Source organism: Crinia signifera, chromosome 2 (genome assembly GCF_055691185.1).
Source record: "Crinia signifera chromosome 2, ASM5569118v1, whole genome shotgun sequence".
NCBI lineage: Eukaryota > Metazoa > Chordata > Amphibia > Anura > Myobatrachidae > Crinia > Crinia signifera.
This window is the reverse complement of record NC_139218.1, coordinates 81,937,299-81,950,830: the sequence shown is the minus strand read 5'-3', so window position 1 is coordinate 81,950,830 and position 13,532 is coordinate 81,937,299. Positions and strand designations below refer to the sequence as shown.

Genomic DNA, 13,532 nt, shown 5'->3' with positions numbered 1-13,532 from the left:
AAATTCCAATGACTAGGTCACATTTTTTTAGGGTGTATATTTAATATATTTCTATGTTGGACAGTGGAGAGGGTACACCTTGAAGGGGGAGCTTACATTATGTATATGGACAATACTAGAATGATTAGCCAGATTCCGGTTTATATAGGTCATCATTTGATCTTGCGGTGAAGATGGGCGGTCTCAGACTGGTGTTGTTCACTACAGACCAGTTACATATTTCCATACCCCCCCCCCCCCCCCTCTGTGACCAGCATATATAATGGTTTCCCTCACGCAACTAAAGCGTTAAAAATGACACAAAAAAGTTAAAAAATAAATGACACAAAAGTGCTGTGACTCATGTAAAGGCGGCATCCAATGTTATTTTAATTCTTCCTCATTCCCTGAAATGAGGTCCTCCATCATAAAACACAGAAAGAGTCAAAACAGTGTAGGAAATGATGAGGACACATAGGTCAGAGCAAGGGATTCGCTGGAACTCCTAATGAAATGAAGTGGTGTAATGTAATGTATATGGGTGTAGCTCACAGGGCTGTCATCAACCGTCTAACAATCAGATTTACACATTCAGCTTTAACTTGCTCAGACATGAACAGTGAAATTAATGCACGATTTCAGCTGTTAATTAGCATTTCCTGACTAAGTCAAAAGGATAAATGTAGAACTTCATTGTTTTAGGCTATAACTTGTACAAAATCACAGGTGAACGTAGGCGATACCCCACAGGCAGGGAAGTTGTCGTCATGAACCACAAAGGAAAACATGATTTACTAGTAAATAGTTTGCTGTTCCAAAGCACACGGGTTTTCTGGAATTGGTAAATGGGACAATCTGTTCAGACTAATCTTGGCTTTACAATACAGGAGACCGTTCACTTTTTAAACTGCTTCATTAAAACCTCTGTGTTATCCACTAAATTGCTCCAATTTCACAAGAATGGTGAACTGTAATTGGCAAAAACAACTCTAGCTTCATCGTGGGATAGCGATTCATAATCCATTGGTTCCCAAACTGGGTGCCTCGACCAATTAAGAACTATTTATGGTGAATGTAATCGGAAAAAACAGTGCTTGTGGCTTCCAAATGTGAAATAAGCCAACAAACAAAAGCAATTGCTATTCCTACACCACATAAATGAACACAAATAACTAGATTTACCCTCAATTTTTTTTGCCTGAAAAGTATGACACTATCAAGCCATGATCCCAAAAACTGTGGCAACCACTGATTTAATCTGTTTCAATGTTTCTTTTTCTGTATGCTTGGGGGGATATTTATTTATTTTTTATCATGCCTGATAATCAATTGTTGCTTTTGATCACCATGCATAGCAGCTAAACCCAACTAAACTAACAGGTTCAACTTGAAAAGTCCCAATTCAATGCTCAAACGGGTCACTTAAATCTCACTTCATCTCGCCAGTAAACTGAAGTGCAGACACCGGCAGCCAATCACACTCCAACAGAGCAACAACTGAATAGCTCCATTGGGTGCCATCTGGTGGCTGTCAGGGATAAAACAGTTTAATTCCCCCCATTATTTGCCCAGAATATAAAATCTTGTAAATAATCTATGAGAGACTCAGGGGAAACTGTATCAAAACCTATAACCTTGTTATACCATGGACAGTTGCTCCTTTCTCGGTCATGAAAAGTCATCTACATGATGAAGCTCATATTTGGAAATGTACCAACTGTGAGACCACTCAGATCTGTACACTATGTAATAGTGTACAGACCATACAGACAATTATCTGACTACTTGACTTTACTACAATCCCCAAAACCACACTCACCGGCGGTCTGTCCGGCCTTTGGAACGGAGGTTTTGTCATCCTAGGCGACTTCTGAAATTCTCCTACTTCATTGCCCTGTGGTCTGTAGTAGCTGCCAGTAGCATCACTGTAAAAAAAAGGTGTGTTTTTTTTGTCAATAGAATTATTTAAACAAGTTTTCATCCTGATGTGTATCCAGCCTCAGCTGTGTGAAGGGAGACCTATTTGTCCTACTTATTTAGCATCCCAATCAGAAAGGGATACCTATGTGTCCTACTTATTCAGCATCCCAAATCAGAAACCTTTTCATATATACAATAATTAATTTGATACGTGACAATTCTACACATATGTGTGATGGAGTCTGTATACGAAGCATAACAGATTTTCATGTGGAAAAAAGTGGTTGCGCTGCATTGGATACAGACTATTGCTGTGTACACACGGGGCGATAATCGCTGGGAATATGGTCGCAGGCGACCATATTGCCAGTGATTGGAGTGCAAACCAGCGATAAATCGCCGGGTGCACGCTCCCGGTTTCTGCCCCATTGTAATCGCTGGTCGCAGGAGCTTGCTCCTGCAACCAGCTGATTACCTCTGCGACTCCCCCAGCAGAGGTTCCTTTTCATCAGCGACCATCTCTGGTCGCTGATGAAAAGGAGACACTGAGCAATATATTGATAGCAATATACCTCCCCCCGTGTGTACGCACCTTTAGAGACTCAGTCGCACACAGTAGACAAGTGTTGCATAGCAAATTAATTTGAAATTAAATCAGCAAAGGCTCCCTGTGCATCCTAACTGCATCACATTGTGAATAAGACATACACCCCCCCCCCCCCCCCAAAAAAAAAGAATCAACTTTAATGTTAATAAAATAATTTTAAAGATAAAAGATATTATGCATCTTTGAGGTCCTCTGACTGCAAACTGCTTTGTTTTTAGCCTTCATACAGTCTACATGATTAAGAACTTGCCTAATCCTTACTGTGCTGGGATTGGCTATGCTACATCAGGGACACTTAAGCCCAGCCACATGTAGTCCTGTAAGACGAGTGGCATCACGCTGAATACAAGAAATGATATCACATGTAGTATCACAATCATTTTAACATCAAAACTGAGCATTACATTCACCCCTTCAATGGGCATTACCTACATTACGAAGCTCCATTACACCCCAATTAGGCCCCCTTAGTTGTGAGTGGAAATACTGAGCCTAAACAAGTATGACTCTGCAGCACCCGTACCTAAATATGCTTGTTTCAAGGGCACGTGGAGTCCACAAACATATACTCTGCGAGCAGACGTACGTTCATCTTCTGCATAAACCTGACAGGGAACCTTACACATAAGGAAACAAAGGGGGCAATGTGTTTGTAGTGGATAACGCTAACCTTTCCTGGAAGTCAACATTAGTAGCATTTCCCTCCTCTGAGTGCAACCTCTGCCTCCTCCGTCTCTCAATATCATGTCGTAAATCATTTGGGTCTTCAATTATTTTCTGGTTGATCTGAGAAAGGAAGGCAGGAAAAATGGCATTTTACATAATGACTTGTAATCTAAGAAACATGTGCAGGGCTGATTTGTGAAAGGTTTTTAAACTTTGATTTCAGGCCCCATATAAGTGTGCAGGGAAGCCGGCCACGTCCTGGGTATGGAACATGACTAATATTTGCTCAGCCGTACATTGCTGTAATCTTCATACACTATAAAACACTATGGGGCTCAATTATGGGTTTTTGTTTTAAGATACAGGTTTCCTTATTACGCATCCTGAATGGCTTACTGATTGATGAGCACTCTAGCAGATAGAACCGCATTGGTTAGTGTTGCAGCTATATTCCATAAAGACCCAGGTATTTATCTGCAGGAAAAATGACCTTAAGAATTTCCAAGGGGAAAATGGGTATGTACAGTATAATTCATTTGTATTGTGTATCTTTATTTGTACTGATATTTTATCATCTAAAAAATGTGACTCATTTATTATGAAGACAAATAACACAATTTTCTCTTGTTCACAACATTTGAATACATTATAAAATTGTGTAATGCTATCATAGGGTCAAGCCTCCTCTCTACCAGCGGCACAGCGAGGGCGGAGCCCAAGCTCCGGGCACCGAAATATCACAGAGCCGTGCACTCTGCGGCCGGCTCCCCCGCCCTGCTCGGCTGCTCCTTGTTCCCAGCTGCAGCCCACCACTATTTTCAATTAAAGTTGCACCGCTAGCCAATAAGTGCTTGCAGTCCAGCAGCCAGTCAGAAGCAGCACTGCGAGCACCTATTGACTAGCAGTCCAGCAGGAGACTTGAGAATTGAAAATAGCAGCTGACACTGGCTCAGCCGGGCACATTGGGGAGCGAGAGAGCTGGGTGGGCGGGCTGCATTACCCCTTGGCAACAAGCTGCTTCAGTCCCCCTTGGCATCGAGCATGAAGCCCCTTGGCATCGAGCATTAAGTTCCTAGCAATGAGCATGTAGGTAAAGTGGCACTTATGTGTCAAATGTGTAATAACAGGCATTACAGTTTGTTATACAGTATGTAGTGGGCATTGCAGTTTGCTATATCATATGTAATGGGAATCATGTGTGACTATGTGCGACTATGTGTAATTGTCATTACGGCATGTGGCTTTATGTGTAATGGGTATTACGGTGTGAGGTATAATGTTAGACCACGCCCCCTTTTTGCCACGCAAGAGCTCAAATCGGGGGGGGGGGGGGGGGGGCGCCCCTTGCTCCGGGCACTGTGGCACCTAGCTACACCACTGCTCTCTACACTATTATGACAAATTATTATTATCATCAGACAAAGATGCTGCCTTGCTGGTGCTCACGATGCGCCTCACACTAGTGTAAATACACTGGCTGTTCCTTGATGGAATGTTTTTATATGTAAGTTTGAAGTGAACTTGCATCCAACTACAAATGAGCCCTCCCATACACAATTTCTCTATAATTATAACGGTTTAATTTCCCATTTTCAAACACAGCTGAAAATGATCAGATCTCTAATTGAGAGACACATGGGGACATTTACAAAATGGGAGTTCGATTTCAGATGGGATGTTGCTATGGGCCAGATCCTATGTATTCTCTTCTAGAAGGTGCCAAAATAAATAATTTGATTCTGTTTGGTTGCCCATAGCAACATGCCATGTGAAATAGAACCCCCATCTTAGTAAGTTTCCCCCACGGACTATGACCTGCCTATTGAAGACCAAAACAATTTATGTAATGTAATGGTACGACACTATTTCCTGATGTGTCATACTTGCAACCAGCTGGAATGGAGAAAACTATTTTTCTAGAACTACACTTGCCTTATTTATGTTGATTAACCTTAGCGGCAATAATCTGTTAATTGCAGGCTGCGGGCAATCCACAGGCAAGCCCAGGTTCATGACAAAAAAAATATTTACAAAAGAGTTTCCTGTAAGTTCACAATTACTGGGGACACTAGTGGGTGCTGATCAAAGTAAAATCACCACAAATGTTGTAAGAGGCTCTCCATTCACATACGGTATACTTAAGCTGGCTGAACAGTATGTTCTCATGTTCTTGTTCTACAAAAGATATACTGTATAAGCAATGCTTTATTTTTGATCACCATAAAAATGCTCAGCATCCTACAAGTGATGTCTCCTGTTACATAGTGCTCTTGATATTTCCCAAACAACTGCACTACTTTTACAGTCACTACATGTGCACCATTTATTTGTGCAAATCATATTTTATAACATTTTCACAGTTCTTATTATATATTTTTTATATGTTCACTAGCAGTTTCATGATAACATATACACGTCTATACACACGCTGACACTTTCCAGCGCTACAGAACAGAACTTCTATTTACCGGAGTGACTTCCGTTGTTTTGTGAAGAGACTTGTTGTGAAGATCTTCCAGTGAGATATCAATTCTCCTGCCATAAAAAAAAAAAAAAAATAAATTAATATTTCCAAGAAAACTCCAGTAAAGCAGAATCATGAACATTCACGTGTCCCGTGTGAGCATATCCAGACTGAGCTAATTTATTGTGGCAAGCGGAACATTAATGTTCCGTTTAGCATGGCAAACGGACAATGGAACATTCCAGAATCTTGCAGATACCAGACTTGTCGTTTTCACATAATCTAAATTGGATTCTGAAACGTATTCCCCCCCCCAATTATAGGTATCTATTGCCTTAGCAGTACATATTATAGATGGATGCGGTGTAAATATCACTAACAATAAACAGGTGCCTAGTCACCTTCTGTAGGGCTGCCTCATTCTGGGGTCAGTATGCTATAACATTATTATACAGTGGGACACTATTACGTAGACGCACAGGCACATAAATCGCTTACAGCTGTAACCCAAGAGGAAGTGCAGAGCTGACCAGCATTGCAGTCATTGCTGGAACAGGGCAATGAAAAAGGATTACAGCATACAGATGTGTCTTCATACATCTAGCCTTAGTACATCATGCAGAGGGAGGTGGCTATTGTGTGAGTGAGCCACCAGGTCCTGTGCAACTCTGCTAGAACCGGGTGTCTTCATTTAGGATTTAGTTGCAAAGCAATGTAACGATGACACACCAGTCACACCAAACCTACAAGCGTTCCCTGAAAACTCACCTCTTCAGGCAAGCTTATCAAAATTCCAGAACCAGCCACTTAACCTTCATATACCTTTCCTATCTAATCACATCCCCACTGTACAGTCCACACATACCCATTATCTTTCTTTTTATACATTTTTCATCCTCCTGACCCCTGGCCAAACTGCTGGGTCACCTTATCATACAGCACACCAGGAACCTTTGCATTCTGGTGGTATTATTGCAATAAAGAATATATATCCTTGTGTATCAATGTCTATTTCTCTATAGATTGTAAGCTGTAAGCTTGCGAGCAGGGCCCTTATACCTTTGACTGTCTGTAAATACCCAGTTTGTTATATCACTGTCTCCTATTGTATAGTGCAACAGAATATACTGCACTATACAAGAAACTGTTAATAAATAAATATGCTGATCAATTTGATATCTGGCACATGTACGGTATATCTCTATATCACAGGTTCTCAAAGTTGGTCCTCAGGACCCCACACAGTACATGTTTTGCAGGTCTCGCAGAATCAAGTGAAATAATTAGCTCCACCTGTGGGTCTTTTAAAATGTGGCCAGTCATGAGCGCACCTGTCGGGTGACCTGAAAAACGCAAACTGTGTGGGGTCCTGAGGACCGAGTTTGAGAACCACTGCTCTATATTATTTATTAACCGTTTCTTATATAGCGCACACATATTCCGCAGCGCTTTACAGAGAATATATGAACATTCACATCAGTCCCTGCCCCAGTGGAGCTTACAATCTATATTCCCTACCACATGTACACACACACACACAAACACATTCTAGGGTTAATTTCGTTGGAAGCCAATTAACCTACCAGTATATTTTTGGAATGTGGGATGAAACCAGAGTACTCAGAGGAAACCCACGCAAGCACGGGGAGAATATAAAAACTCCGCACAGTTAGGACCACAACCTCAGTGCTGTGAGGCAGTAATGCTAACCATTACACTGTCCGTGCTGAACCAAAATTGAGCATATGAAATCAATCAATCAGCAGTCTCCTAAAATCATGACGTTTTTAAGTTTGCAAAAAAACACACCCAACCCTAGCATAGTCCCGTGGGACCTAGCATGCCAAGAGGGGCTGTTTGGCATGACTGCAACAATGATGTATGAGGACTCGTCTGTAGTGCCTGCTAAAAGGGTGTGTGAAGGAATAATATTTACACATATATAATAGGAAGATAAACAATACGCCACTGACAAACAGAGTTATGACAGTCAAACTACTGTCAAGTTCACTCAAAGTCACTTTCAGAGACAGTAAAGGCCAGGTGAAGGCAGTGCGAGCAAACAGGGCCCAGCCTGTGACGACATTAAATAGTTTGGGTCCTGCGTGCTGTGGCTTGTGCTTGTCACATGGACAAATCTGCAGCCAGACCAGTTTACCTGTGAATCTCAGGATTGCTTTGTGGGGCAGGTATGTTAAGGTTCAAATCCTGCTTATTGCTCTCTGCTTGCAGCTTGGAAAAACGTTCATGTAGGGACATTTCAGCTGACTGGAAATGGTTTGCTGTAAATAAAAAGGCACAAAAATATAAACTGTAATTCGTTCATTTGAAATAAATGTCAATATTGTATTGACAAATCTATATGGAGTAGGGAACTGAAGGACATAACAATTTTTAATATTTAGAGCATGTGAAATGGCTAAATGCCTAACTTCTACAAAGTGTATTTTGTATTATCCTGGGATCTATATTCAGCAGTGGGCACTATTGAAATAAATCCTGTATAAGTTATCAGGGAGTTTGTATGTGTCAAAATAATTCCAGAGAAACAGTCTGAAGTTTTAGTAGCCACAGGCTACCCCAGGAGGCAATGTAAGAAATGCAGACATCTAAACCAGTAGTTCCCAAACCTGGTCCTCAAGTACCCCCAACAGTGCACGTTTTCCAGGTCTCCACACATAATCACAAGTGAAGTAATTCGCTCCACCTGTGGATCTTTTAAAATGTGTCTGAATAATCTGTGCACCTGCTGGGTGACCTGGAAACCCTGCACTGTTGGGGGTACCTGAGGAGCAGGGTTGGGAACCACTGATCTAAACAACCAAAGCTGTGCATAGTGGAAGAGCCCTTTCATTCCAAATCTATTTGTGATGCGCATACTGTATCTATTTATTTACAGTATATGAGTAAATTTACTAACACTAAATTAAGAGTTGATGTTGCCCATGGCAACTGAACAGATTCTTCACTAAGGGGTGGATTTATTATCTGGCGTTGTGGGGCATCTGCGCTATCTATCTGCTCTAAAGCAGGGGATAGCGCTTCACTGCATCTATCAACCCCACTGTGTGGGTACATTAACGGCGGCGATGTGTGGGCGGCGACGTAGTGCATTTACAATTTGAAGTACAGCGCTTAACTGTCATACCTAATTTATGAACGGTCAGCGTCGCTGACCGTTCTGCCGCCTGCAGCTATCGACTTCAACAGCTGCAGGCGGCAATGCCCTATGCCCACAGCAGGGACAGCGCTGTCCCTGCTGCTGGCTCTGAGCTGCGCTGGAGATCTCGCGCATGCGCAGTCCTGCCGGCCGGGGAGAAGCAGACAGCGCGACAGTGTTAACTGATGCGCTGTCAGCTGGAGGAGGCATCGCTGGAGGGGGGAGTTAGCGCTCCCCCGCTTCGGCGGCCAAGATCTTAGTAGATCTTGTCGCTCTCCACTCCTGCTTCGCCTCGCTACTGAGGTAAAGCAGGAAGTGTTATAGCGGCGCTTTTAGCACTGCTGTAATTAATCTACCCCTAACTTCTCTATTGCATCCTAGAAGATGACAGAGAGAGAGTCTGATTGGTTGTTATGGGCAACATCACCTCTACATTTTTAGTAAAAATGTACTGCTTTATTCTTCTCAAAGTGCTATCTAAAAAAATGTATGCAGAAATATAATTGGTTGCTATGTAATACTGCACATTTGCTGCACATCACTTTCCATAATTATCTCATAACTTTAAATAAGTTAAGCATAGTTTACAAACACCCCCCCCCCCCTTTGCAGACCATGCAATGTAAAACATCTTACCTTTCACTTCATGGATGATGGTAATAATTTCCTGAGTAAACTCATTGTTTGGAGCATTAATCTCACTTTGCTTTGAAAATTCGAGGTGTTCAAACACCGGGCGAAAATCCTCCTTTCCACCTATGGCTACTAAGTCCTGAGACGTCTGTCTATCATTGGAAGTTACAGTGTTCCTGAAATGGTCAGAGTATCTCTTTTATTAGAAGACAATATTGGCTCCCTCTCCAAACACCCCAAAAAATAAAATAGCTAAACTGATTTCAGTAAAATAATTAAATATTAATTCAAACAGTTAAAATTATGAATCATCATCTTCCAGTCGTATATGATCTGCGTAGCTACCAGTTCTACTAAATTCATTTCAGTTCTCTGGTATTATTAAAAACGGTCTCCTTGTTTCCGTTTTGTTACTTAATAGGGGATATATAGTAGTATTCAAGTGGGCCCATCAATCACCCTAAAGGAATTTAGAACAAATTAATCTTGTGCACCCAATATCAAAAGCATTACTTAATAAAGTTGGCAAATTATTCCTTCAATCGAAAAATGGAAACGCAAGTAAAGTTTGGCGTACACTATGGCGACATCTCCCCTTGGATCCTCCCGAGGGACAGGATCGCATGTAATAGATCACATGGGGTTCTTTTGCATGCGATAATATCGCATGTGATCCCAGCCATGTGCGATCCAACAGATTACTTCTGTAGCCGTTGCAACGTGCAAATCGTTCAGCGTGTATGCCCCATAGCGATGTGCTGCCCCACGCGTCGCTATCACCGGACTAGATCATTCATGCATGCAGTATATATCTAGTCAGATCACTTATAGAGAAACTGAAAATTGCACATGCCTTAAGTGATCTGATCGATCTACACCTCCCTCACTCCTCTAATACTCATCCATTCTTTCATTTATTTTTTTTCGCACAAATCTCTCAGCACAAATCTCTCAATGTGTATGGGAGATCTGGACTGTGGGAAATCTCCCACACTAAATTGCTCAGAACACATCTCTTGTTTAAATCTCCCTGTGTGTATGCCCCCATAACTGTATGGAATTATAATCAGGGGGACTAAAACCCCATACACAAGAGGCGATGGGGTGCCACGCTGAAACACAGATTGCTCAGAACACATCGCTGGCACCAGTGGCGTAGCTACAGGGGTCGCAGCGGTCGCACCTGCGACCGGGCCCCTGAGCCAGGGGGGCCCAACCCCCGCCACTGTCCGGCCGTCCTGGATGAGGGTCAGAGGCGTAGGGAGGGCGGAGCCACTGGAGCACACGCTCCGGGCGCAGATTCGACACCTGGCGCCGCCGGCCCGCCCCCCCCTCCCTTTTTAGCATACGATGGCCATCGTGGGAGCCGTGATACTCCACAAGTACACCATATACAGACTTCCCACAACCCATGTCAATCATAAATGAATTTAAATAGAGGGTAAAAAAAATCTAGTCAAAATTGCTAGCAATTTTCATGGAAAATTGCTGGTCCCTCTGAAAAACTGGACACTGAGCAATATATTGCTGAGAAATATATTGCGGAGATATATTGCAAGTACACCGAGCAATATATTGCTCAGCAATATATTGCAAGCAATATATTGCAAGCAATATATCTCCCCTGTGTGTACACAGCATTAGCTACGCCCCTGGCTGGCACATATGCGGTGCACCAGCAAAGTGTACTGAGCGATCTGTGTGGGCCAGTGTTCTCTGGTGAGAGAACACTGGCGATGACTAAATTTAAACTGCATGCAGTATCTTAGCTACAGCTGATGCTGGGGCCTACACATGGAGCAATCTGTGCTTCATTTCAAAGTGATCTAGTCAGATTGCGTAGAAATAGGGCTACAATCGCCCCGTATGTATGCCGCACCCGGCATTCCTATTAATTTTAGCCCCAAATATTTTCTTTTACCATTATGTGTGTCTAATACAAACATAAATGCAGCCGCAGCATGACCGTCATAACCCTCCCCCCCGCACCGGCAAGTGTGTATTCACTAGCACTAGTATTCACTATGCCGGGTCCCCGCCTCCAACAATATCGGTGTTGGTGGGGACTTGTTTAGTGTGTATGGGGCTTTAATGTTCATGGCACACAACCAACTTATTAGTGTTAATTTAAATGCCTGTTCAAATTGTTATGTAGGTAATGCTAAATAGTTCACTTGACCGATACGCAAAAACTCTAATGGGATGAAAAGAAAATACCTTTTTTGAATGTCATTCCCCAGACTCTGCTTTCCTTCAGAATTCCGCTCACCTTCAACTGCTTCTGGCTTTGTTGGCATTTCTTTATAGGTGTTCCACGGTTCATGGGACAACCTAGAAAACAAGGGGCAGGGAATATGACTTCTGAAACTTCTTCAGGAACGTGTAAACAAAGTACAGCTTAACCTAGTGGGTTAGGAAGGCATAGTGAGAGAATATAATAGGGGCACCATCAGGAGCTGGAGAGCTGTTACGTTACAGACACAGAGATTATGGTTTGGCGGGAAGATGGCCAACAATTTTATTTTTTTAACCCTTTGAGAATTGCAACAAAGAAATAAGGGAACAATCTGACATCTCAACAATAACATTTCATGATACAGTAGGTTTTAAAACAAATAATATAGGAGTAAAGAAAATGGTGTATAGCATAGAAGCATCCCCTTACCTTCTTGGCAATTCTTTTGATCTTTCAGGTCATAAACAGGATCCAAATTGTTGCTGTAAATCTACATAGCAATATATGAAGCCACCCAATCAAATACTATATTATGCTTTTCGTCTTGAAATATACATTTCAGTAGTTAGGTTAGATTACTTTGTGCTACCACAAATGTGTGAGGCGAGAAAAATTTCATGCGACTTTCCACAGAAGGGCCGTTTTAGAAAGCAGTTGACGTCAGCTTCATCAAGTAGATGAATCTTACTGCAAAGTTGACCTCTTGTAACTTTCTTTATACACTTCTTTAAAACGCCTTTGTTATTTCTATACAATATTCTAACTTGATTATCAGTTGGTTTTCTGTATCCTCTCCAATTTAGAAGATGGACTTCCATATAAACAGGGAAGGGATCATCAACATTGAGGTGAAACATTGGCTTAACTGATCCAACATTAATATTTGGTGACACACCAAAAGGCGAGGAACACTCGTTGTCCAATCCTGCTGCATCTCCATACACATTACAGGCTCCACCCTCTTGTGTGGTCTCATTCTTTTCAACTGTGTTTTGTGAAGGATTGTATAGCAAACCTGCTGACATTCAAAACGCTCATGACTAATCACTCAGATAGAAGGAAACCAACTTGAAGTCAATTAGGTAAAGTTTAAACAGATGTAGGAGCCTGAATCTCACATTTCCTCTTCTCAAACATGGTTAGTGCCCGCAACGCAGAATCTGATTTGACATGGCTAAGAATAAACAACATAATTAACGTAGAAACTGTATAGTAGTTAAAATTCGGTTTCTCAAATAATATGTCCATGGTATTTGCAGCACATCACTAGTTTCCACAGAACAGCAACTATTTTGATTGACAGAGGCAACAATTTCTGTTCCAGTAACATCGGTCACATGGAAAGTTTTGTAAATTTTCCCCTTGCTTTCTGTGAGGAGTAAAAACATTTATTCAATCATCAAAATCATCTAATTAGTTTCCACAGATTAATTGAAGTGTTTAGTCACTCGACGCACTAACGATTACCAACGATGATTTCTGCGAAAAATATTAGGCTTGGAAGAACAGTGTTCATATGATCCATATGTCTCTCACGTATGATAGGAGCATGACCTTTTAAGCAAATATTTTGGTGATGCGGTTTTCAGTTGTTTTTCTTTTTACTTGAAGGACTAATTTTTTTTTCCAAATTTTCTCAAATCTGGTTATTATTTTGTTCATACAAAAGCTACAATGATCAAATATCTATTAATAGCAATTATTTTTGCTTCTCCAATTCCACAAATACTGAATTTATTTTCCACATGTGAACAATTCTGTGTCTTTCAAACACTTCAGAACCTGTGACTTTTCTCCCGCTTCCACAGATGAAAGAAGCATGAACATTTACCCCTGCCTCAAAGAACCCCCCCAAAATATATTTAAA

The 13,532-nt window shown here is 41.6% G+C and overlaps 1 protein-coding gene across 2 annotated transcripts in view; it reads right to left on the bottom strand.

Moving 5' to 3' along the window:
• Nucleotides 1–13,532, bottom strand: part of BCLAF3 (BCLAF1 and THRAP3 family member 3) — a 63,528-nt gene that overhangs the window by 13,990 nt on the left and 36,006 nt on the right. For both annotated transcript variants that reach the window (XM_083172485.1, XM_083172484.1), the window contains exons 6-11: nucleotides 11,647–11,760; nucleotides 9,433–9,605; nucleotides 7,795–7,918; nucleotides 5,641–5,707; nucleotides 3,177–3,292; nucleotides 1,799–1,904 (exon numbers count right to left, since the gene is read on the bottom strand). In XM_083172485.1, the coding sequence (XP_083028611.1) occupies nucleotides 1,799–1,904; nucleotides 3,177–3,292; nucleotides 5,641–5,707; nucleotides 7,795–7,918; nucleotides 9,433–9,605; nucleotides 11,647–11,760 (700 nt within the window). The remainder of the gene's footprint in view (nucleotides 1–1,798; nucleotides 1,905–3,176; nucleotides 3,293–5,640; nucleotides 5,708–7,794; nucleotides 7,919–9,432; nucleotides 9,606–11,646; nucleotides 11,761–13,532) is intronic.